The sequence below is a fragment of the Entelurus aequoreus genome, linkage group LG14 (assembly GCF_033978785.1).
Source record: "Entelurus aequoreus isolate RoL-2023_Sb linkage group LG14, RoL_Eaeq_v1.1, whole genome shotgun sequence".
Lineage (NCBI taxonomy): Eukaryota > Metazoa > Chordata > Actinopteri > Syngnathiformes > Syngnathidae > Entelurus > Entelurus aequoreus.
This window is the reverse complement of record NC_084744.1, coordinates 57,788,258-57,815,589: the sequence shown is the minus strand read 5'-3', so window position 1 is coordinate 57,815,589 and position 27,332 is coordinate 57,788,258. Positions and strand designations below refer to the sequence as shown.

At 40.5% G+C, this 27,332-nt stretch overlaps 1 protein-coding gene across 1 annotated transcript; it reads left to right on the top strand.

Annotated features, from left to right (window-relative positions):
• LOC133665109 (translation initiation factor eIF-2B subunit epsilon-like) lies at window positions 1-26,258 on the top strand. Its single transcript, XM_062070318.1, has 16 exons — window positions 1-247; window positions 4,727-4,851; window positions 4,918-5,103; window positions 8,845-9,022; window positions 9,419-9,499; window positions 9,595-9,672; window positions 13,566-13,878; window positions 16,752-16,897; window positions 17,045-17,192; window positions 17,256-17,357; window positions 17,434-17,535; window positions 21,168-21,258; window positions 21,331-21,454; window positions 22,908-23,033; window positions 25,698-25,808; window positions 26,065-26,258. The coding sequence occupies exons 1-16, from the start codon at window positions 104-106 to the stop codon at window positions 26,125-26,127; spliced, it is 2,118 nt and encodes a 705-aa protein (XP_061926302.1). The 5' UTR covers window positions 1-103; the 3' UTR covers window positions 26,128-26,258.
• Window positions 26,259-27,332: the final 1,074 nt, after the last annotated feature.

Here is a 27,332-nt window from a genome sequence, read left to right as displayed (position 1 = left end):
CAAACGCCACATCTCCAATGTCTGCCTCTGGCGTCGGTGAGCGAATGGCCCCGCGTCGGCCACCGTACTTGCTAGTCATTCCTGACGCCATAGTGGAGTCAACATGGCCGGTAAAGGAGCGAAACAGAGACTATCGGCTAGAAAAGGTGGCTGTGAGCAAGATGAAGAAGAGCCTCAGTTGCAGGCAGTTTTAGTCGCCGACAGCTTCAACCGGAAGTTCTTCCCGGTGACCAAAGACCACCCGCGGGTATGTCAGCGTGCTATGCTAACATTAGCAGCTAGCTATATACAACATGGTATATATGTCACTGATACAAACATTTATTTACATACTTACATTCATTTTAGCAACTCCTAACATTGACTTGCTGTGTGATGTTATAACAATATAATTGTTCGTCAGACATTGCTGCCCCTTTTTTAATATTCAATACAATCCGTCCAAGAACAGACAAACAGTATAAAGTATAGACTTACACCAGGGTTGTCCATTATGTACATACACTTGTAAATAACATAATATCATGGCTGTCTTTGAGTTTCCAATACTTTCTATAACTTATTTTTTGGGATAGAGTGGCCACAATACCCAGCAATATGTTTGGAGGAGAAAAGGTGAGGCCTTTAATCCCAGGAACACCATTCCTACCGTCAAGCATGGTGGTGGTAGTATTATGCTCTGGGCCTGTTTTGCTGCCAATGGAACTGGTGCTTTAAATGGGACAATGAAAAAGGAGGACTACCTCCAAATTCTTCAGGACAACCTAAAATCATCAGCCCGGAGGTTGGCTCTTGGGCGCAGTTGACCCCAAACACACGTCAAAAGTGGTAAAGGAATGGCTAAATCAGGCCAGAATGAAGGTTTTAGAATGGCCTTCCCAAAGTCCTGACTTAAACGTGTGGACAATGCTGAAGAAACAAGTCCGTGTCAGAAAACAAACACATTTAGCTGAACTGCACCGATTTTGTCAAGAGGAGTGGTCAAAAATTCAAGCAGAAGCTTGTGGATGGCTACCAAAAGCGCCTTATTGCAGTGAAACTTGCCAAGGGACATTTAAGCAAATATTAACATTGCTGTATGTATACCGTCAGGTTCAAACACTGATGACATCTATTAAACAAGACAAGAAGCAAGGAATTAAACAGAGACAGAATTAAATTTGGCTCAATTGAGGAGAGCGTGTCTGGGCTGTACTCTCGTACAGTCTCCATCACGCTCTGGCGAAAGATTGTACGCCTCCTCTTTTATTTGAACTTTCCCCGATTACATGATGTGATGGACTCTGACTGTCGTCCGGGTTCTCAGGACCATCAAGGAAGGACATTGCCGAGCAGGTGTAGATTTTCTTTATTTTTCAATAAATCAAAGTCTCTCGCTGGCTGCTTTTCAGCTCTGCGCGCTTCGCTCCTCCGTTCCAGCTTTTCAGCGTCACGGTGTCGTCGTCTGCCTTGCGCTCTCTTCCTCTTTCGCTCTGCATCCCCCTCTCTCTGGCTCCTTCTCTCCTTTCCGTCTCTCTTGGCTGCCGTCCTTTTAAACACAGAGTGCATTAATTGATTGTGCCCATCTGTCCGATCCACGATCCACGCACCTGCAGTCCATTTGGACGCGCGTCCGCCGGCCACACCTCCTCGCCGCCATCTCTGAGTCGGCCCTGGCGGGGCACGCCTCCCCACACATGGCAACAGCTGTTTCTAAGGGAGGGGGGGTCGTAAACAGCCATCGCCTTTGGTTACAGAACAGTTAAAAGAAAAGGTTGTAAACAGTTAACAGAAAAGGTCGTAAAACAGTTAAAAAAAGAGGTCCCTGGAGGGGAGCCGGGTCTTGCTTCCTCTTCACTTTGTAGTTCTCGGGTCAGGACAACATCTTTCTGTTGATTACAATACATCAAAGAAACAAAGAAACAGAACGCCTTCATGTCGCTTCCCATCCTACACCGTGGAGTTTTACAAGCCCTCTGCTTGGTAGGATTAAAGACAGCTTTTGTCTGCTTGCCGGGAACTCATTAAAACACACATTTTTGTGATAACTTAGATACAATTATTCTAACAATACTTTTGACCCAGCAGATTTGCTCACATTTTCAGTAGACCCATAATAAATTCATAAAAGAAGCAAACTTCATGAATGTTTTTTTGTGCTCCAATCACGAGTTGTAGAACCGATTGGAAACTCAAGACAGCCATGACATTATGTTCTTTACAAGTGTACGTACACTTTTGATCGTGCAGGGTGTGTTAGTCGATCGCCAGCCAGGCATTAAAACAATAAACCTAAAAATGAGCGACCATCAATCTTCACTAAGACGTCACTTGATTGACATTCAAGGCACCAAAGGGTCTTGTAATAATAATAATAATAATATATTTTATTTGTAAAAAGCACTTTATATTGAGTAAACAATCTCAAAGTGCTACAGTGTATTAAAAAAAATAAAATAAAATAAATAAAAAGATAATAAAGAAATAAATACAAATAAAAACTAGAATAGCCAAATAGCTATAACTAGTATGCATATATCTAAAAAGAAGGGTTTTTAAGCCTTTTTTTAAAAGCATCCACAGTCTGTGGTGCCCTCAGGTGGTCAGGGAGAGCGTTGTGAGATGACGCTGGCTGCTGCCAGATCAGTATTAAGAAAAAACGACCGACAGGAAGGCGAGAAACACTTTTTTTAAAATTTCAACAGACTCTCTCGTCAAAAGCCTAGAGACCGACTGCACATTTCCTGTCTTCGCAATAAAAGCGCTGCTCCGTCCTGCCTGCGCTGACAAAATAAGCGCAAACAAGCTAGTGTCGACGTATTCGTTTAATCTGGAGCCGGAAGATGTTTAAAGAGGACACGATGCGTGAACTTAAAATTAAAAAACAACACCATTACACTCAAATGATTAATCGCAGCAAAAAAATATAAATCAGAACTATTTTTTAATCGATTAATTGTCATACTGATAAAAATGTGTTATTTTAAACGCTAGTTCAAGCGTTTTAAATATACAGAAAAAATACACACCCATAATAAGTAAGAACAAAATTCATTATTAGATACAGAAAGTATAAATAAACCTAGGAGTTTATAAAAAAACATGAGTACAAAATTGGACTACCCTACCTGGTGTGTGTATGCTTGAACTACAACATATCAGAACAATGAAACAGGTAAAAATAAGTAAATAAAGATGTTAGAATAATTGTATCTAAGTTATCACAAAAACTTTGTGTTTCAATGAGTTCCCAAGCGAGAAGCAAAAACATGTCTTTGAAAATACCAAGAAGAAGGCTTGTAAAACTCCACTGTGTAGGGGGGGAAGCGACATGAAGGTGTTCTGTTTTCTTTCATGTATGGTAATCAACAGAAAGATATTGTTTCAACCCAAGGACTACAAAGCGGAGAGAAGGCAGGATCTGCCCAAGTTCCAGACGACCTCTTTTTGAACCTTCTTTTTCAACTGTTTTACGAACCTCTTTTTGAACTGTTTTACGACCTCTTTTTTTGAACCGACCTTTTCTGTGAACTGTTTACGACCCTCGTCCCTTAGAAACAGCTGTGGTCAGGGAAGGTCCAAATAAAAGAAGGGGGCCTGCAATCTTTTGGCAGAACGTGTTGAGACACTGGACAATTGTACAGTGTCCAGACGTTTCTCCTCAATTTGAGCCAAATTTAACTCTGTCTCGGTTTAATTCTTTGCTTCTTGTCTTGTTTAATAGATGTCATCAGTGTTTGAACCTGACAAAATACTTAATTAACCTCTTATGGCCCAAGCGGTTTGTTTACATGCTTTTTTTAATTTCTCTTTTTGCTATTTGGGCTTATTGGACCCTAATTAGAATAAAAACTAATAATCATATTTTGAAATGATGTACTTAGTCCATAAGTACACAAACGTGTACTTCATGTTTAGTGACATGCAAATTTGTATTTTTACACTTTTTTCCCCCCCCAAATTCTATTGTATGTTATACTCTTCTGACACCACCAGAGGGCAGTATAAGTGTCCACATAAGTGGCCATAAGACCCCAATTCAGTAGTGTACACAATTTTGGAAATAAGAGCTAAAAGGTGCTGTCCACGCGTGTGGCCACTAAGGCCTTTAGAGTTAAAAATATATGATTAAAAATTGTAGAAATACTGTAATTTAAAAAAAATAATAAAAATTAATCCAATTGCTGCTAAGTTTCTTAAGTGCGACTAATTTTCTGCCTCTCAATCGGGAATCGGTGCTCATCGCTCACTTAAAAGAGCCGTTCAAAAGACTTGATTCGTTCGCGCATGTCAAATCTCGCTACAATAATGCTACTGTGGAGGTTCCTCCGGGTTCTCTGGACCACCAATGACGGACATGACAGCCGTGTTCATCTTTGCGAACAATGTTTTATTTTGCAACGAGTTGTGCTTTTCAGCCATGTTAAAGTTCCTCTCGCTCGTTCTCCACCATCAACAACCCCCTCTCTCCTTCCCGACTGCTGCCTTTAACAGAGCGACGGGTGATCAGACAAACAAACACAGCTGTGTCATCTACGCACCTGTCACTAATCTCGAAGCCGGTCCTGACACACCCCGCTTCGCTGCAGGTCCGCAGGCCACGCCCCCCCACAGCTACTTATTATTAGAAGCGCTGGTCGTAAAATCCTATGCTGGACTGTTTATATTGTATTTTGTTTTACATACTTGCATAGATTTTTAGCAATTACCTATTGTGTGATGTTATAATAATATAATTGTTCCTCAGACTTTGCTGCCCCTGGGTAATGTTGCCATGATCGACTACACGCTGGAGTTCCTCACCTCCACCGGAGTGCAGGAAACTTACGTCTTCTGCTGCTGGATGGCGGGCCAGGTCAAAGAACACCTGCTGTAAGCGGCACACACCAGGTAAAGCTCCTCTTAGTCTTTATATAAATATGACATTTTATCTGACAGGAAGTCCAAATGGTGTCGGCCGACCTCCCCGAACACGGTGCACATCATCACGTCAGAACTGTACAGGTCTCTGGGAGACGTGCTCAGGGATGTGGACGCCAAGTCCCTTTTACGCTCAGACTTTCTGTTGGTCTACGGAGACGTGGTGTCAAACATCGACATCAGCCAGGCGCTGGTGGAGCACAGGTAAGGTTTTCTTGGGAGGAAAAAAGTGTCGCCCCACAAGCTTTTTACTCCTTGTCAGGGACGGCTGAAGTATCCCACAATGCATTGCCGTAGAGTCATCGTTTACGACAGTTTTTTCAACCTTTTCTGAGCCGAGGCACATTTTTTTTCATTGGAAAAATCCCGAGGCACACCGCCAGCAGAAATCATAAAAAATGAAACTCTGCAAAAAAAATACAAATAAAAGTCGTTGTCGCAAATGTTGGATATGACTTTAAACCATAACCAAGCATGCATCACTATAGCTCTTGTCTCAAAGTAGGTGTACTATCACGACCTGTCACATCACGCCCTGACTTATTTTGAGTTTATTGCTCTTTTCCTGTGTGTAGTGTTTTAGTTCTTGTCTTGCGCTCCTATTTTGGTGTCTTTTTCTCTTTTTTTGGTATTTTCCTGTAGCAGTTTCATGTCTTCCTTGAACGCTATTATTCCCAGCACCTGCTTTGTTTTTGCAGTCAAGACTATTTAAGTTGTGCGGACTCTTATCCTTCTTTGTGGGGACATTGTTGATTGTCATGTACGCATTGCACTTTGTGGATGCCGTCTGCTCCACAGTAAGTCTTTGCTGTCGTCCAGCATTTTGCTTTTGTTTACTTTGCAGCCAGTTTAGTTTTCACACTGCCTCCCGCCCAATTAGCTACCTGCTGCCACCTACTGATATGGAAGAGTATTACACGGTTACTCTGCCGAGCTCTAGACAGCACCGACACTCAACAACAACACATCATTTGCGGATTATAATTACTGGTTTGCAAAAAACATTTTTACATAATCTCCCACAGCACACCAGACTGTATCTCACGGCACACTATGGTTGAAAAACACTGGTTTACGATAGCGCAACATGTAATATTTCCGAACAAGGGTTGTTCGGTATACCGGTACTAGTATAGTATCGCGGTACTAATGAATCAAAAATGGTACTATACTCTGTTTGAAAAATACCGGTTCCGGGGCATGATGTCGTGACATTGCTGGTTTTACTTGCAGAGGAGCATGTTCGGCAGCGCACACACACAGAGTACTTAGAAGCAGACACAGTATGTAGACAGAAAAGGGAGAACGGACGCATTTTGGCTTAAAAAGTAAAGATAAAGGTGAAGTTATAACACTGAAACCCTCTCAGGAAGAGGTGCTTTAAGACATGGCTAGCGAGCTAGCGGCTAAAGTCCATTTGCAGTGTTTTAGCTACCGTATTTTCCGCACTATAAGGCGCACCGGATTATAAGGCGCACCTTCAATGAATGGCCTATTTTAATACTTTGTTCATATACAAGGCGCACCGCATTATAAGGCGCGTAGAATAGACGCTACAGTAGAGGCTGGGGTTGCAAGACCTGTTGTGGCTCAATATTGGTCCATATTAGAGATGTCCGATAATATCGGCCGATAAATGCGTTAAAATGTAATATCGGAAATTATCGGTATCGGTTTTTTTATTATCGGTATCGTTTTTTTAAATTTATTTTTATTTTTTTAAAATAAATTAAATCAACATAAAAGGCCTTTAATAAGCAGCTAATTAATGGTGAATATGTTCCCCATACTAAAGTGTCACCAATATGTTTTGAGTAGAGATGTCCGATAATATCGGTCTGCCGATATTATCGGCCGATAAATGCGTTAAAATGTAATATCGGAAATTATCGGTATCGTTTTTTTTATTATCAGTATCGTTTTTTTTGTTGTTTTTTTTTTAGTTTTTTTTTTTTTTATTAAATCCACATAAAAAACACAAGATACACTTACAATTAGTGCACCAACCCAAAAAACCTCCCTCCCCCATTCACACTCATTCACACAAAAGGGTTGTTTCTTTCTGTTATTAATATTCTGGTTCCTACATTATATATCAATATATATCAATACAGTCTGCAAGGGATACAGTCCGTAAGCACACATGATTGTGCGTGTTGCTGGTCCACTAATAGTACTAACCTTTAACAGTTAATTTTACTCATTTTCATTAATTACTAGTTTCTATGTAACTGTTTTTATATTGTTTTACTTTCTTTTTTATTCAAGAAAATGTTTTTAATTTATTTTATTTTATTTTATTAATTTTTTTTAAAAGTACCTTATTTTCACCATACCTGGTTGTCCAAATTAGGCATAATAATGTGTTAATTCCACGACTGTATGTATTGGTTGATATTGGTATCGGTTGATATCGGTATCGGTAATTAAAGAGTTGGACAATATCGGATATCGGCAAAAAGCCATTATCGGACATCCCTAGCCCATATATAAGGCGCACCGGATTATAAGGCGCACTGTCAGCTTTTGAGAAAATTGGAGGTTTTTAGGTGCGCCTTATAGTGCGGAAATTACGGTACTTCTAAATCACTAATCCTCGCCTCCATGGCGACAAATAAAGTAAGTTTCTTACAAGTATCATTATCACTGCAGGACGAGGAATAGCTAAACATGCTTCACTACACACCGCAGCTCAGTGTTTTTCAACCTTTTTTGAGCCAAGGCACATTTTTTTCATAAAAAAATACGGAAGCACACCACCAGCAGAAAAGGTTAAAAAATGAAACTCCACCAGGTTGTCGTGCCTTATTTTGAGTTTGTTGTTTCCCGTGTGTCGTGCTTCAGTTCCTGTCTTGCGCTTTTATTTTGGTGACCCTTCCTGTTTTGTTGGGGTTCTCCTGTAGCAGCTTCACGCCTTCCTTTGAGTGTTATTGCCCGCACCTGCTTTGTTTTCGCAATCAAAACTATTGAAGTTGTGTGTACGCTATCCTTCTTTGTGGGGACATTGTTGATTGTCACGTCTAGGGCGGCAACTAACGATTAATCTGATAATCGATTAATCTGTCGATTATTACTTCGATTAATAATCGGATAAAAGAGACAAACTACATTTCTATCCTTTCCAGTATTTTATTGAAAAAAAAACAGTATACTGGCAACATACTTATTTTGATTATTGTTTCTCAGCTGTTTGTAAATGTTGCAGTTTATAAATAAAGATTTATTTATAAAAAAAAAAGAAAAACATTTTTTATTTTTTAAAAGCCTCTGCGCATGCGCATAGCATAGATCCAACGAATGAATGACTAAATTAATCGGCAACTATTTTTATAATCGATTTTAATCGATTAGTTGTTGCAGCCCTAGTCACGTCATGTATGGATGTACTTTGTGGACGCCGTCTTTGCTCCACACGCTGTAAGTTTTTGCTGTCGTCCAGCATTCTGTTTTTGTTGACTTTGTAGCCAGTTCTGTTTTACTTTATTTTTACATAGCCTTCCCTATGCTTCAGTGCCTTTTCCTAGCGGTACTTGCCTTTTGTTCATTTTTGGCTTAAGCGTTACATACCTTTTTACCTGCACGCTGTGCTCTGCATATTGGGATCACAACAAAACCATCCTCGACGCGTTCCGACTTTTACAAAGCAATGAGCTACCTGCTGCCACCTACTGACATGGAGTATTACAACATTACCCTGCCAAGCGCTACACAGCGCAGGCACAAGACAGCGGCACATTATTATGATTATTGATTTGCAAAAAAATATTTTTTGGCGTCGCTGCTAACAAAATCTAACGTGCCAGAATGTAAACAAATGCCATGGGTGGATCTACACCTGACATCCACTGTAATGATACCAAGTACAATAGTGTATCTAGACGATACTACTATGATTACGTCTATTTTTTTATCGTCACAAAATCTTTTTTTTTTTTTCTTCTTCAGGCAACGTCGAAAGATCGACAAGAACATTTCGGTGATGACGATGCTCTTCAAAGAATCGTCGCCGGGTCACAAGTCTCGCTGTGAGGAAGACGACCTGATCGTCGCCATGGACAGCAAGAGTCAGAGAGTTCTGCACTGCCACAAAACACACGGCTTGAAGAAGCTACATTTCCCAATGGTACGTGACCACTAAAAAACACTATACTCCGTATCAAAACATTAGAGAGGGTTTTTATGGCTCTTCCTTTTAAGGACTGGCTCATTATTATAGTTTATTTTTACATTTTTTGATCAAGGAAACTCGTACTAGTTAAACGATACGTTACACAGCGGTGTTTTAAAAACTTTTTGAAACCGATAATTTCCGATATTACATTTTAAAGCATTTATCGGCCGATTATATCGGACTGCCGATATTATCGGACATCCCTAATTAGAAGCACTAGTGGTAAAATGCTATGCTGGAATGTTTATATGCGTGTGATGCAGTACACATCTCCACCTACACTACACTTGCTGTGTGTATTGAGCAAATAAAGTATGTAACGTCGCTAAATCCCTGCTTCTTCTCCAGAACATTTTCCACAACGGAAGTGACGAGTTTGAAATCAGACACGACCTCCTGGACTGCCACATCAGCATCTGCTCACCACAGGTGCATTTTTGTTCCAGAGACAGGAACTGTTTGACGTGCGATTAAAAAATAATCAAAATAAAAACAACAACTCTTGTTTTGCTCTCATGTTGTAGGTCGCCGAGCTCTTCACTGACAATTTTGATTACCAGACCAGGAATGACTTTGTCAGGGGGATTTTGGTGAATGAAGAGGTAATAAAGTGCAATTGATGTTTTTTGCCCAAAGGACCAGTGCATGGGGTTTAGTGCCATCTTGTGGTGAGGGCGCACATTTCTTCCCTCTTCTCATAAGTTAAAGGCCTACTGAAATGAAATTGTTTTATTTAAACGGGGATAGCAGATCTATTCTATGTGTCATACTTGATCATTTCGCGATATTGCCATATTTTTGCTGAAAGGATTTAGTATAGAACAACGACGATAAAGATCGCAACTTTTGGTATCTGATAAAAAAAGGCTTGCCCCTACCGGAAGTAGCGTGACGTAGTCAGTTGAACATATACGCAAAGTTCCCTATTGTTTACAATGATGGCCGCATGAAGTGAGAGAGATTCGGACCGAGAAAGCGACGATTTCCCCATTAATTTGAGCGAGGATGAAAGATTTGTGGATGAGTAAAGTGCAAGTGAAGGACTAGTGGGGAGTTGAAGCTATTCAGATAGGGAAGATGCTGTGAGAGCCGGGGGTGACCTGATATTCAGCTGGGAATGACTACAACAGTAAATAAACACAAGACATATATATACTCTATTAGCCACAACACAACCAGGCTTATATTTAATATGCCACAAATTAATCCTGCATAAAAACACCTGCGTGTTTGTTATGCTAGCTCCTAGCTCCTCTGCTAGCTCCTAGCTCCATAGAACACGCCAATACAATTCAAACACCTGATCAACACACACAATCACTCAGCCCAAAAGACCGTTCACCTAACCCAAGGTTCATAAAGCTTATATATTTTTAAAAAGTTACGTACGTGACGCGCACATACGGTCAAGCTATCAAATGTTTAGCAGCCAAGGCTGCATACTCACGGTACCTGATATTCAGCTGGGAATGACTACAACAGTAAATAAACACAAGACATATATATACTCTATTAGCCACAACACAACCAGGCTTATATTTAATATGCCACAAATTAATCCTGCATAAAAACACCTGCGTGTTTGTTATGCTAGCTCCTAGCTCCTATGCTAGCTCCTAGCTCCATAGAACACGCCAATATAATTCAAACACCTGATCAACACACACAATCACTCAGCCCAAAAGACCGTTCACCTAACCCAAGGTTCATAAAGCTTATATATTTTTAAAAAGTTACGTACATACGCAAAAAAAAGTTGCGCACATACGGTCAAGCGATCAAATGTTTAGAAGCCAAAGCTGCATACTCACAGTAGCACGTCTGCGTCTTTGTCATCCAAATCAAAGTAATCCTGGTAAGAGTCTGTGTTGTCCCAGTTCTCTACAGGCGTCTGTGTAACGAAGTCAAAAGTCCTCCTGGTTAGAGTCTCTGTTATCCGGGTTCTTCCATCTTGACTGCATCTTTCGGGAATGTAAACAAAGAAGCGCCGGCTGTGTACTGTTGTTGCTGACTACGTTCGAAAAATACGTCCATTTCGCACCGACAACTTTCTTCTTTGCTTGCTCGGCTTCCTTCTCCATAATGCAATGAACATGATTGAAACAGATTCACGAACACAGATGTCCAGAATACTGTGGAATTATGAAATGAAAACAGAGCTTTTTCGTATTGGCTTCAATGTGGAAGGCATACCCGTGTTCGCCGGTCTACGTCACGCGCATACGTCATCCTCAGAGGCGTTTCGAACCGGAAGTTTAGCGGCAAATTTAAAATGTCACTTTATAAGTTAACCCGGCCGTATTGGCATGTGTTATAATGTTAAGATTTCATCATTGATATATAAACTATCAGACTGCGTGGTCGGTAGTAGTGGCTTTCAGTAGGCCTTTAAAGTAGCAATGATTCTCACACACACGAGGTGTGGCGAAATTATTCTCTGCATTCGACCCATCACCCTTGATCCCCCCCTGGGAGGTGAGGGGAGCAGTGAGCAGCAGCGGTGGCCGCGCCCGGGAATCATTTTTTGGTGATTTAACCCCCAATTCCAACCCTTGATGCTGAGTGCCAAGCAGGGAGGTAATGGCTCCCATTTTTATAGTCTTTGGTATGACTCGGCCGGGGTTTGAACTCACAACCTACCGATCTCAGGGCGGACACTCTAACCACTAGGCCACTGATGCCATTATTACCCTATTTCCCTATTTTAGAAGGGACATTTTTTTCCCCCATGTATTAGCCCGGACTATAAGTCGCAGATAAATATGTTGTGAATTGATTTATTTACACAAAAATATTTTGTACATTTTTATTTACAAAACCCAAAACCGGGGAAGTTGACACGTTGTGTAAATGGTAAATAAAAACAGAATACAATGATTTGCTAATCCTTTCCAACCCATATTCAATTTAATAGACTGCAAAGACAAGATATTTAACGTTCGAACTGGAAAACTTTGTTATTTCTTGCAAATATTAGCTCATTTTGAGTTTGATGCCTGCAACATGTTTAAAAAAAAGCTGGCACACGTGGCAAAAAAGACTTAGAAAGTGGAGGAATGCTCATCAAACACTTATTTCAGGGGTGTCCAAACTTTTTCCACTGAGGGCCGCACACGGAAAAATTAAAGCATGCGGGGGCCATTTTGATATTGTTAATTTTCAAACCATAACAAAATATATGGATTTTTTTTGTTTTTTATCTTTAGGGCTCCCGGGGACCATAAAGGGTCTAAGTCATTAAAATGTTAAAAACAAGGTAAATTATTTTTTTTATTATTTATATAACGCTTACAGTAAATCTGTACAGTATATCAACTTCAGGTTGATATAAAGTTTAAAAAAACAAAAAGGTTTTATGCCTTTTCTGTCAAAGACAACTTAGCCTGCATGGTAGCTTTGTGTCAACATTGCAACTTTTTCTAGTTAGATTTCACCTCATTCCACTTTTTTAAAGGTTTTTTTAATTTTTGCAATAGCATTTCCAGAAAGTGTGGCGGGCCGGTAAACAATTAGCTGCGGGCCGCACTTTGGACACCCCTGACTTGTTTGGAACATCCCACAGGTGAACAGGCTAATTGGGAACAGGTGGGTGCCATGATTGGGTATAAAAGTAGATTCCATGAAATGCTCAGTCATTCACAAACAAGGACGGGGCGAGGATCACCACTTTGTCAACAAATGCGTGAGCTAATTGTCGAACAGTTTAAGAACAACATTTCTCAACCAGCTATTGGAAGGAATTTAGGGATTTCACCATCTAGAAAAATCACGTGCCTGTGATCTTCGATCCCTCAGGCGGTACTACATCAAAACTGACCTCAGTGTGTAAAGGATATCACCACATGGGCTCAGGAACACTTCAGAAAACCACTGTCAGTAACTAAAGTCGGTCGCTACATCTGTAAGTGCAAGTTAAAACTCTACTATGCAAAGCCAAAGCCATTTATCAACAACACCCAGAAACGCCGCCGGCTTCGCTGGAGCCCGAGCTCATCTAAGATGGACTGATGCAAAGTGGTAAAGTGTTCTGTGGTCTGACGAGTCCACATTTCAAATTGTTTTTGGAAACTGTGGACGTCGTGTCCTCTGGACCAAAGAGGAAAAGAACCATCCGGAATGTTGTAGGCGCAAAGTTGAAAAGCCAGCATGTGTGATGGTATGGGGGTGTATTAGTGCCCAAGACATGGGTAACTTACACATCTGTGAAGGCACCATTAATGCTGAAAGATACATACAGGTTTTTGAGCAACATATGTTGCCATCCAAGCAACGTTATCATGGACGCCCCTGCTTATTTCAGCAAGACAATGCCAAGCCACATTCTGCACGTGTTACAACGGCGTGGCTTCGTAGTAAAAGAGTGCGGGTACTAGCTCATACCACAATATACATTTTGTACTGCTTCCTGAATCCTATGCACTGTTCCCCAATATCACATCCTATTAATTCAACACATTTCAACCCCTTTTTTTGGTTTGTTTGCCTCCCCCATCAGATCCTGGGCAATCAGATACACATGCACGTCACCAAAGACGGTTACGGGGCCCGAGTGTCCAACCTGCTCATGTACGACTCGGTGTCGTCGGACCTGGTGAGGCGCTGGGTCTACCCCCTCACTCCCGAGTCCAATTTTACGGACCAGAAAGGGTGGAGCTGCACGTACTCCCGCCACAACGTCTACCGGGGCTCGGGGGTCAGCCTGGGCCACGGCAGCCAGATGGAGGAGAACGTGCTGATCGGCTGCGACACCAGCGTCGGCGCCAACTGCTTTATCTCCAACAGCGTCATCGGCAACGACTGCACGATAGGTAAGTTACACTGGCAAATAGTCCATAATTGGATTACATAACTTGCTCATACCATACTATAGTGCCAAAAGTATTTAGCCACCCATCCAAATGATCAGAATCACTTGGCCCGACAATTAGTTTGGGACAAATGTTGGTGCAGAACTTTATCTTTTTGAGCCCGCATATAAGGAGGATGAGCTACACGTTTTCGAAGCTGAGTGATACGCAGATCGAGCAAATAGCACTATAGCTAAATGCCGAACAAGAAATATAAACTAGGAACATAACAAAACAATCACTTACTGTACAGAGACGGTATAGTACCGAATATGATTAATTAGTATCGCGGTACTATAGCAATACCGGTTTAGCACAACCCTAGTCCAGGGACATATTTCCTGAGTTTATAAACATAATATACATTTTTTTTTTAAAGATTTTGTGAGGCTAAAAAATACTGATGTAATCATAATAGTATCGACTAGATACGCTCCTGTACTTGGTATCATTACATTATCTTTAGTTTTTAAGCCAAAATGTGTCCATTCTCCCTTTTCTGTCCACACACTGTGTCTGCTTGTAAGTTTTTGATTGATTGATTGAGAAGTTTATTGACATCTTAAAGAATTTAATCCATGTAATGTTTTAAAAAAGGCAAATGGACGGCACAAAAAGCCAAAAGGCTTGTTTCCATTGTGGGTCCATTAAATATTCATCACATTTGATACATTCAATAATAAAAGATATATATAACCTGTAACATGTATATAAAAAAATTACGTTAAAAAAATGGAAAAATTATGTACATATACACAGTACTCTGTGATTGTGCGCTGCCAAACATGCTCCTCTGCTCGTAAAACCAGCAATGTCACGACGTATCATGCCTGTAAAAAAAAAAAAAAAAATTTTTTTAAATATGGCGAACCGGTACTTTTCAAACGGAGTATAGTACCGTTTTGGATTCATTAGTACCGTGTTACTATACTAGTACCGGTATACCGTACAATCCTAGTTTATGTGGGGTTTTTTTTTTCCCTCAACTCGCCTTTGCATTAAAAGTGCTGTATAAATAACGTTTGATGGATTCATAATTACTAGGGATGTCCGATAATATCGTACTGCCGATAAATGCTTTAAAATGTAATATCGTATATTATCGGTATCGGTTTCAAAATGATCGGTATCGGTTTCAAAAAGTAAAATGTATGGCTTTTTAAAACGCCGCTGTGTACACGGACGTAGGGAGAAGTACAGAGCGCCAATAAACCTTAAAGGCACTGCCTTTGCGTGCCGGCCCAGTCACATAATATCTACGGCTTTTCACCCACACACAAGTGAATGCAAGGCATACTTGGTCAACAGCCATACAGGTCACACTGAGGGTGGCCGTATAAACAACTTTAGCACTGTTACAAATATGCGCCACACTGTGAACCCACACCAAACAAGAATGACAAACACATTTCGGGAGAACATCCGCACCGTAACACAACATAAACACAACAGAACAAATACCCAGAACCCCTTGCAGCACTAACTCTTCCGGTACGCTACAATATACACCCCCCCTCCCCTCCTCAACCCCGCCCACCTCAACCTCCTCATGCTGTCTCAGGGAGAGCATGTCCCAAATTCCAAGCTGCTGTTTTGAGGCATGTTAAAAAAAATAATGCACTTTGTGACTTCAATAATAAATATGGCAGTGCCATGTTGGCACTTTTTTTCCATAACTTGAGTTGATTTATTTTGGAAAACCTTGTTACATTGTTTAATGCATCCAGCGGGGCGTCACAACAAAATTAGGCATAATAATGTGTTAATTCCACGACTGTATACCGTATTTCCTTGAATTGGCACCGGCAATATGGTATTCGCATACCTCGAATTACAGCCGGGTCAAACTCGTTTCGCAAAACAATTAGCGCATGCTTGGCACTTCCGCCGGGTCAAATATGAGTCATTAAATGACTCCCGCCTCCTGGTGGTAGAGGGCGCTAGTGATCGTTCTTGCGACTGCTGGTACTGTGCAGCAGAAGAAGACAACCGACAGAAAGAGTGCGCAGCCATTGTTTGCTTGGACTTTTACCATGGAGGATTACATATCTAAAATAAAACAGTTTTCTAAACTGGACTTTCAATAGAAGCAGGAGGTAATACTTAAAAGGAAGATCTCCATCGAGACAGAGACTTTTAAAACTGAAGAAAGATAAGGAAGACTTCTATATCGATGCTTTTCTTCAAAAGGAGCTGGCATGGACTCATTTATACCTAAAGGTAAAACAACGTTTTTTTAATTAAATGTGCTAATCATGATAAGGTAAGCGCCGGAGTGAGAAGAGGTTTTAAAATAATTAGCGCATGCTTGGCCATCCCGCAGGCTTCCGGTAAGCGCCGGAGTGACAGGAGGTTTTAAATTAATTAGCGCCCCTGCGGCTATTCAAGGAAATACGGTATATCTGTATCGGTTGATATCGGAATCGGTAATTAAGAGTTGGACAATATCGGAATATCGGCAAAAAAGCCATTATCGGACATCTCTACCTGTAACATGTATATAAAAAATTATGTTAAAAAAAAATGGAAAAAATATGTACATATACACAGTACTCTGTGATTGTGCGCTGCCAAACATGCTCCTCTGCTCGTAAAACCAGCAATGTCACGACGTGATGACGACGCGGCGTCATGCCTATAAAAAAAAAAGGCAAACCATTACTTTTCAAACAGAGTATAGTACCGTTTTTGATTCATTAGTACCTTGATACTATACTAGTACTGGTACATAGTACAACCCTAGTTTATGTGTTTTTGTCTTTTTTTTCCCTCAACTCGCCTGTGCATTAAAAGTGCTTTATAAATAAAGTTACAAATGTTTTTTCCTGCAACAGGCGACAATGTCATCTTGGACCACGCCTACATCTGGAATCATGTCCAGGTGGCCAGCAACGTGCGGATCAGTCATTCTGTGGTCTGTGACAAGGCCGAGGTCAAAGAAGGCGTCACGCTCAACAAACAGTGCGTCCTGGCGTATAATGTGAGCAACTCCCTGAAAAGCGTGTATGTCTAACATTGTTTTATGTGGAAACACTAACATGTTGTCATTAATGGATATTATTCAAGATGGTCACCATGGCAACCGAAGCAGACTTCCTATTTTAAGCAACGCTCTCTTCCTCGCCAGGTGGTGATCGGACCTCGCGTCTCTTTGCCCGAGGGCACTGTGGTGTCCATGCACCATCCGGCGGAGGAGGAGGAGGAGGAAGATGACGACGAATTCCTCAGCGACGACGCCACGGTGGGGCAGAGCGAGGACCACGCCAAACAGAAAGGTGCGGCTCGGTAAGCCTCGACGCGTTGGCCGTGTTTGAGCCGTAGTCGCTGTTCCTTCGCAGTTTTCAACCCGGCGGAGGTGGGAGCAGAGGGACAAGGCTACATCTGGAAAGTCGGCAGCCTGAGTGACACGGACGATGAGGAGCTGTCACATTGTCTGTGGGGTAGGCCGGCACTCTGGTGATGTGTTCACACTTTCCACAATGCAGCTGTCTCTCACACACGCTCATTTTCTCCCAGGTTTGACCTTGAACCCGGAGCTTGAGAGCGAGAGCGAGGACAGCGAGCCCGACGGTCCTGATGATCCAGTCATTCCCTCACCTGAGATGGATGATGTCAATGGTGAGGTTTCTTTTTTTTTACCTAACAGACCAACGGTGGATCTTTGCAGGCCAACAGAGAGATGTAGTGTCTGCTACTTTAGTGACTTTTATGCCAAAGCAATGTAGATTGCAAGATAGTGTTGCGTCGACCAGCGTTCCTCCAATGGGGAATTCAAATTGCTAGTCTCTCCCAGATTCTTTTTATGGCAATAAGCTGATGTTTATATTCAATCACCAGGCAGTAGTTGGTATTTTGTGGTTTATTCTCCAAGCTTAGAGGACAAACGTGAGACCAACCCAGTACACAAGCGTTCCCTCGCCCGGTCTAGCTCGGTCTTCCAAAACCCCGGAACTCCTGTGTACTTCCCTCTGTCTCTCGCCCCCACCTTCGTTGTTCCTTGCCCCCACCTTACAGAAATGAATACAGATGTCCATTGTATCTGTTATCTCAAGCCGGCCCGAGAAGGGAGCAGGGAGGGTTCCTTCTTCTGTCTCCTACATTCCAGAACTATGAAGGCCAGACCATATCGTGCACTTTGAAAACTCAAAAGAGAACAAAATGGAGCTGGTTTGCAATACGACCACGAAACTAGAGAAATAACACTTAAATATGAATATATGTAATTATCCACGTCTGTCAATAGCAAAGTGGTTTGTCGCCTTAAACCCCTTAGTGCACTTCAATATGTGTATGGAGTACACTTCAATATGTATGCTATAGGATACAGTGTTTCCCATAAACTGCCAAGATACCTGTGGCGGTGGGGGCGTGGCTATGGGCGTGGTCACCATGACATCATTGAGTAATTTGCATAATTTACTACAATGATATGATTTTCTCTAAAAAGGCTCAAAAAATGTATACTTACTAATTAATAATAACCGTTTTGTTTTAAACGTCCATCCATCCATCCATTTTACAATATAACTACAACACTTTATGTACATATTTATATACAGATTTGAACAATAAGTTATTCACTGAAATATATTTATTAATTGTGGTTCTTACAAAAAATATATCTTATAAAAATATAAAAGCTAAAATGTCTCTTAAAGCTCTGCCCCTTTAATTAGTGCGTACTAAATAATTTAACTTTAGCCTACTACTACAACCATATTATTTACCAGCAACATAAAGTGAAACAGAGGCAGAGGTGTCCTGCCACAGTCAGTAACAAATAAACAGAAAACAGTAGTGGTGGTAGATAGACACAGAGCTTCATCAAACATCTGATCCACTGAACAAAGAGCTCCAAAAATCTTGATCCTACACTTCTCTTTTGTAAAGTAAATCTAAACAGCCGATATGGGCATCTACATCAACTATAGGATTTGCCTGAGAAGCTGGACAGGACTAAAAAAAAACATTAAAAAAAAAAATATATATCTATTTGTAGCGGCCTTAATTCTTTCGTGGCGGGCCGCCATAAATAAATGAATGTGTGGGAAACACTGGGATAGGATAGGACTTTATTGTCATTGCATTTTTTTCCGCTCCCTTTTTCTCCCTGCTTGCTCTCTTTGTTTTGTCTTGTCTACACTTTTTTTGAAGCCTCTTTCTTTGCGCTGTCCTCCAAATCTAAACGTCAGACATGGAAATGATCAGATGGACTCTCGACCCAATTGACAAAATCTTCTCGACGAGGAAAAGAGGTTCTGGGGAGCCTGGCTGCCCTGATTGAACCATCGCTGCGGGGTACGTGAGAGATTCCTGGGATAAATGGAGAATCATGTGCCTCTCAGTCCTTTCCATCGAGGGCGTGGAAGACATCTACCTATTTGGAACCGTGATCGCGGGGCGCCTGCTGATTGGGCTGGTGTATCGTCAAATTCGTAAGACGATGGCAGCCACTCAAGGAGCCCAAAGGCTGTTCGTCGCAATGGAAGGTTTGGGCCAGGCTGTGGGATCACAGTCTGGGGCGATTTCTGAACTGAATCGCAAGATGGATCACATCATGGAAAAGCTGGTTGAAAGGGAACAGATATGAGAGCCAGCATGGACGAATAGAACAGACAAGCCATTGTCATGTCTGCTCGCGGAAAAACAAAAATCCTAATCTACGATTTGACTCCCTCGAATGGCCTTGACGCTGCAACAACAGGAGCAGGCTGTTCTGAAAACATCCCCCCGAGGACACCTCAATGATGGACGCTTTTGACCTCCCTCCCTCCTCAACGACACCTGGAGTCGAACTTTTGCTTGCATGCAGAACGGCCCCAGGCCTATGGGCACTACATCAACACACCCAAGACTTAGACAAACTTTAATAATCCACAAGGGAAATTGTTCCACACAGTAGCTCAGTTACAATGATGGAAAGTGTAAGGATGGAAAGGACAATGCAGGTATAAATAGACTAAATTTAGCGATATAAAATCTAACACAGTATATTATATACACAGATATATTATATTATGCCTATAACATAAATACAATATATACCAATGACCACGTACAATATTACAGTATATGTGACAGCAGCAGCATAAAATAGAGAGTAGATCCAGCAGAAAATAGACATTAAAAACAAAGAGAAGTAGCTGACATGGAAGGAGTCAGGTAATAGGCAGATATCATCTATTGCTGTATGGTGAGTGATTATACAGCTGGATGGAGTGCGGAATGAAGGAGTTCTTGAATCGCACAGTGCAGGAGGGAAGCTGAAGGAGCCTGTGGGCATACACACACACACACACCCCTACGCCCACCCCACGCCTTCACCACCGCTTGGATTCCCCTTCGGGGTGATGTACGGCTGGCAGCGCTTCATAGCAGCAGTCGACCTCCAGGGTAATACTGTGGAATTATGAAATGAAAACCGAGCTTTTTGTATAGGATTCTACGGGTACCATAACTTCCGTTACTCTGACTTCGTCACGCGCATACGTCATCATACCGCGACGTTTCAGCCGGATATTTCCCGGGAAGTTTTAAATGTCACTTTATAAGTTAACCCGGCCGTATTGGCATGTGTTGCAATGTTAAGATTTCATCATTGATATATAAACTATCAGACTGCGTGCTCGGTAGTAGTGGCTTTCAGTAGGCCTTTAAATGTAACTTGTTTATGTGTGCATGGCATGGAGGGTTTTTTTCCCCACTCCAGACTAGGCCCCCTTAGGAGCCTAGTCTAGATTGTATTTTTTTTACTCATCTTCCCCAGCGTTTTACCTTTTCCCCACCTTTTACGGGGCGCCTCAGCGTTCCTGTTCTGTAACCCTGTACACTGTTTGTTTGTCTAATCTTGAACCGGTTTGTGCTGAAAACATAGTTTCGTTGTACTTGTGCAATGACAATAAAGTCCTATCCTATCCCGTATTATGGAAGAAGTGTTAACATGTTAGAATTTTAGCCACTTTTGTAGGTATAACACTTAAAGTCATGGTTATTTACTTAAAGTCTTGCGAGCATGTTAACAGTCAGCATGCATTTTAGCCAATTTTGGAGGCATAAAACTATAAGTAATATTATTACTTTTGTACTATGGAAAAAATTTGGAGAAATACTTAATTTTCCAGAATGCTTTGGGCATTTCTGTTTAATTTTAGTGTTTTTTAAAGTATTTTTACAAAAATGTTAATAATTGTGAATTAATAAACATTCCAAAGATATTCTAACCAAAGAATCCGATGACTTTGTACCTGTAGTGTTCCAGAAGGAGGTGGTGGGTACTCTACAAAGAGGCTTGGAAGAAAACATCAGCTGTGACAACCTGGTGCTCGAGATCAACTCTCTCAAGTAGGTGCTAACATCAAGTTAGCACTTTTTTTTTTACATTTTTGTGGAGTGTGCTGAGCCGTCTTCCTGCAGGTATGCCTACAACATCACTCTGAAGGAGGTGATGCAGATACTGACCCGGGTGTTGTTGGAGACCCCCTTCCAGCAGCAAGGCCCACAGCTCACCGCATCCCAATACTTCGCCATGCTTCTGCCGGTAAATCTTCTCTTTGACTTCTATTGTGTGGACTAAAGGACTGAGACATTGTGTTACAGGTGAAACATTAGTACAAAACCCAAAACCAGTGAAGTTGGCACATTGTGTAAATGGTAAATAAAAACAGAATACAATGATTTGCTTATATTATACTTATATTTAATTAAATAGACTGCAAAGACAAGATATTTCATGTTCCAACTGGAAAACTTTTGTTATTTTTTGCAAATATTAGCTCATTTGGAACTTGATGCCTCCAACGTGTTTCAACAAAGCTGGCACAAGTGGCAAAAAAGACTGAGAAAGTTGAGGAATGCTCATCAAACACTTATTTGGAACATCCCACAGGTGAACAAGCTAATTGGGAACAGGTGGGTGCCATGATTGGGTATAAAAGCAGCTTCCATGAAATGCTCAGTCATTCACAAACAAGGACGGGGCGAGGGTCACCACTTTGTCAACAAATGCGTGAGCAGTTTAACAGTTAAAAAACATTTCTCAACGAGCTATTGCAAGGAATTTAGGGATTACACCATCTACGGTCTGTAATATCATCAAAAGGTTCAGAGAATCTGGAGAAATCACTGCAGGTACGTAACCTTTGATCCCTCAGGCGGTACTGCATCAAAAAGCGACATCAGTGTGTAAAGGATATCACCACATGGGCTCAGAAAAACTTGAGAAAACCATTGTCAGTAACTACAATTTGTCGCTACATCTGTAAGTACAAGTTAAAACTCTACTATGCAAAGCCAAAGCCATTTATCAACAACACCCAGAAACGCCGCCGGCTTCGCTGGGGCCCGAGCTCATCTAAGATGGACTGATACAAAGTGGAAAAGTTTTCTGTGGTCTGACGAGTCCACATTTCAAATTGTTTGCGGAAACTGTGGACGTCGTGTCCTCCGGACCAAAGAGGAAAAGAACCATCCGGACTCTTATAGGCGCAAAGTTTAAAAGACAGCATCTGTGATGGTATTGTATAAAAATATGATATAATATATCAGTATATATTATATACTGTATATATGTGAATTATATTTTGTATAAAGCGCTTTACATTGTGAAACCTAATATCTAAGTTAAACCAGAGTGGGTGGCACTGGGAGGAGGTGGGTAAAGTGTCTTGCCCAAGGACACAACGGCAGTGACTAGGTTGGCAGATGCGGGGATCAAACCTGGAACCCTCAAGTTGCTGGCACGGCCGCTCTACCAACCGAGCTATACAGCTATATGTAAATATTTAATATGTTACATTTTATATTGCTACTATGGCACATTTTTAGTCTACTTTATACCTGCATTATCCTTTCCATCCTTACCCTTTCCATCCTTTGTAACTGAGCTACTGTGTGGAACAATTTCCCTTGTGGATCAATAAAGTTTGTCTAAGTTTTGTCACTTTTCCTTCAAGAATAAGCGGCCTCTAACAAAATGTTGGCTCCGTCCTCAGTTATTGAAGAAATGGTCGCCCGTGTTCAAGAACTACGTGAAGAGGTCCCGGGACCAGCTGGACTGTCTGTCGGCTTTTGAGGAGCACTTCCTGGAGCAGGACAGCCACTGGGTGGCCATGGGCAAGGTGAGGCTCGTCAATGATAACAGCAGCATCGTATGGAGGTCGACGCCCGTGTCGCCGACTTGACGCTTCGCTTGATTTGATTTTGATTTTTTATTAAGGATCCCCATTAGCTGGTTGCCACAACAACCCACTACACTGCAAAAAGTCAGTGTTCAAAAACAAGAAAAAAATATATAAAAATTAGGGGTATTTTATTTGAACTAAGCAAAATGATCTGCCAATAGAACAAGAAAATTCGGCTTGTCAAGACTTTCCAAAACAAGTAAAATTAGATAATCTCAATGAACCCAAAAATACCTTAAAATAAGTATATTCTCACTAATAACAAGTGCACTTTTCTTGGTAGAAAACAAAATGAGACCTTTTTGCTCAATATGTTGAAAAATTTTCTTAAATGAAGTAAATGCTAGTGCCATTATCTTGACATAATGATGTGCATCATGATTTTTTATTTCATGCTTGAAGTAAGAAATGATTACTTTAAAAAAGTAGTTTCATACTTGTGAGTGTTGATGACACAGCTTTGCAACACTTGATATTCTAGTTTCAAGCATGTTTTACTCAATATAGGTCAGGGGTGCTCATTACGTCGATCGCGATTTACCGGTCGATCGCGGAGGGTGTGTCAGTCGTTCGCCAGCCAGGCATTAAAAAAATAGTCCTAAAAATGAGCGATCATAAATCTTCACTATGACGTCACTTGATTGACATTCACGGCACCCGAGGGTCTTCTGAGATGACGCTGGCTGCTGCCAGATCATTATTAAGAAAAAAATTACCGACAGGAAGGCGAGAAACACTTTTTATTTCAACAGACTCTGGCGCCGTACCTGCCGTCAAAACTCCAAAGACCGACTGCACAGTTCCTGCCTTCACAATAAAAGCTCTGCTTCATCCTGCCTGCGCTAAGAGTCTCAGAAAGCTAGCGTGCACAAGCTAGCATGCTACGGAGTTTGCCGCTAATGTATTTCTTGTAAAGTGTATACAAAGGAGTATTGAAGCTGGACAAATAAGATGACAAAAAGCAACCACTTTCATGTGGTATTGGACAGAAAGGAGGACTTTTTTCTCCTCCATTTGAAAATGTGGACGTTGTCATCACTACTGTCTGATTCCTATCAATGCAAGTCATCAGAATCAGGTAATACACCAACTTATATTCTTGTCTTCATGAAAGAAAGGAATCTATATGTGTTAAACATGCATGTATTATCATTAAACACCTTTAACTTGTTAACAATATTAACTATATGTGTTAAACATGCTTGTATTATCATTAAACACCTTTAACGTGTTAACAATATTAAGTATATGTGTTAAACATGCTTGCATTATCTTTAAACACCTTAAACATGTAACAATATTAACTATATGTATTAAACATTCTTGTATTATCATTAAACACCTTTAATTTATTAAAAATATTAACTATATGTGTTAAACATGCTTGCATTATCATTAAACACCTTTAACTTGTTAACAAAACATATAATTCATAAATAAGTAAATATAAATGATATATATGAATGAGGTAGATCCCCGCGACTTGATCAATTGAAAAGTAGCTCGCCTGCAGAAAAAGTGTGAGCACCCCTGATATAGGTCATAAAATCTCAGCTACAAGCTGTAATATCTTACTGAGATAATTTAGGAACAAAACCCTTAAAATAAGTAAAACACTAACATAAAATCTGCTTAGTGAGAAGAATGATCTTATCAGACAGAAAATAAGCAAATATCGCCCTTATTTGAGATATTTACTCTTACTTAGATTTCAGTTTTTGCAGTGTAGTCTTCTTGGGGTCCACAAACTCCATACAATTACAAGTAAAAGCATATAATTATAACTACACAAATACAGAAACAAATAAAAGCATCAATAAGCAAACAATTTACAGTCACAGAATAATAATTACCATATAGATATAACTACACAATACAAAACCAAACATAAATCATCAACAAGCAAACTAATTTACAGACTCAGATCAAATATTACTTTCATTTTAAAAACCTGTTTACTTTCAATGCCGGGGAGAATTCCAGGCAGGTTATTCCAGAACTTGGTGCTCACCCAGACCGAAATGTACTTGGAGATCGTTACCGAATCAATTTTAAACTCCTTCTATTTGTTTTTAAATGTCTGAAAAACCTCGCTCCAAAATATCTCTCCGACCTCCTTCAGCCTTACTGCCCCACCCGATCCCTAAGATCAGCCGATCGGCTGCTACTGACGGTCCCTGACACAAGGCTGAAGCTTAGAGGTGACAGAGCTTTCGCCGCTGCTGCTCCCAAGCTCTGGAACGACCTACCTCTGAGTGTTAGATAGGCCTCCTCTCTTCCTGTTTTTAAATCTCTCTTAAAAACATACTTTTATTCCATGGCTTTTAACACAGTGATATCCATCCTGCAATGGCGCCCCATAATACACCTGCTGTGAACCTGTTTTTATGTTCTATTTATTTTAGTTATTTATTTTTTATTGTGCTCTGTTTGTGTTGTGTTGTGTTGTGTTTGCTCGGTTCTCGTATTATCTTTTAACCTGCCCATTGTACAACACTTTGGCTACCCCTGTGGTAAATTTTAAATGTGCTTTATAAATAAAGTTGATTTGAGATGAAACGCTTCCATTTTTTATTTTTATTTTTTTTTCCCACCACCTAGATCCTGATGACCATGTACCAACTGGAGATCCTGGAGGAGGAGATGATCCTTCGCTGGTTTTCCCAAGGAGACACAACTGACAAGAGCAAGCAGCTGCGCAAGAACCAGGGGGTAGGTGTGCACTCCACACCTGGAGGTTTTTGGAGGTTTTTTTATAGCGCTTTATAGGCCAATTAGAGCGAATACCATTACCTGCATTGTGAGCCATCACTTGCTAGCGTTTATTTACGAGTTAGTCCATGAACGAAAAATAAAAACATGTGTGCTTGTGAATAAAAAGACAACATTGGGGAAAAAAAGTGCAGTTCCCGGGGGGAATAGGTTGTCGTCGTCTACAACCATCCGTTATCTTTTTGTCTCCCTGCAGCTTCAGAAGTTCATCCAGTGGCTGGAGGAAGCCGAGGAGTCTTCGGGGGGAGATGAAGAATAGCCGGCGGAGACCAAAACTCTCATCTTGCACGTAATATCCAGTTTTTAACTTATACCGCCACATTTTTGTGTGCTGTGAAGGAAACGTTCCAAAATAAAAGCGTGCCATGTGGAAACTCCCTCACACAAATCAGTTTCACAACCAGGCTTGAAAAAAAAAGAGACAATATCAGAATATTGGGGTGAAAACAACCATTTTTTAAATCGGCAATCACAATGCGATAAAGATATTTATAATTACAATGTTTACAGCGTTAAAATGCACCGATCACAATCATTTCCTTTTATGACTGACAAAGCAGCAAATCACAATGTTTTAAATTCACGTTTCGTCACATTGCTATTAATATTTGACTTGTATTTAATCACCAATCATTGCGTAAACCAATGAATCCCATCTTTAAAAAAAAAAAGTATGAACTTCTTACATCAGGGGTGTCCAAACTTTTTCCACTGAGGGCCGCACACTGAAAAACCAAAGCAAGCGGGGGCCATTTTGATATTTTTTTATTTTAAAAACCAATACAAAATATGTATAAGAAATATACATTTAGGCCTCCACTCAGGCTTGATCCCAGGGACCCCAAAGGGTTTTGGTTAAAAAAAAAAACATAAATGTGTCATTATTCAGTATTATTATTATTCAAGTTTTAAATCCCTAGATCAACATTAGGTCTATCTGTCAATATAACGTTTTTAAAGATTTAAGTCGTATGCTCTTTTTGTCAAAGAAAACCCTGTTTTTTAATGGAAAAAACACAATATGCAATATTTTCACCCAATAAAATTGTTAAGTGGAATATTTGAGATTATATAATTGGAGCCTTAAAAAGGTCAATAACTCATAACACCATTGATTTTAATTCATTTTTTTTTGAGCGATTACACTTAAAAACAAATCACACTAAAATTATTGGGGAACCAAAAGGGTCCTACTCATTAAAGTGTTAAAAAATAAATTATAATTTTTTTTTACTGTATACTTTTAACACAACAATCTCGAGATCAACTTCAGATTAGGGATGTCCGATAATGGCTTTTTGCCGATATCCGATATTGTCCAACTCTTTAATTACCGATACCGATATCAACCGATACCGATATCAACCGATATATGCAGTCGTGGAATTAACACATTATTATGCCTAATTTGGACAACCAGGTATGGTGAAGATAAGGTACTTTTTAGAAAAAATTGTAAAATAA

Bases quoted from the DNA above. Each gene is read 5' to 3' on its own strand.
- LOC133665109 (XM_062070318.1), top strand. From the start codon at position 104: ATGGCCGGTAAAGGAGCGAAACAGAGACTATCGGCTAGAAAAGGTGGC. The intron at 9,673-13,565 runs GTAATAAAGTGC...CTCCCCCATCAG, and splicing joins GGATTTTGGTGAATGAAGAG to ATCCTGGGCAATCAGATACA. The intron at 16,898-17,044 runs GTGAGCAACTCC...CTTCCTCGCCAG, and splicing joins AGTGCGTCCTGGCGTATAAT to GTGGTGATCGGACCTCGCGT.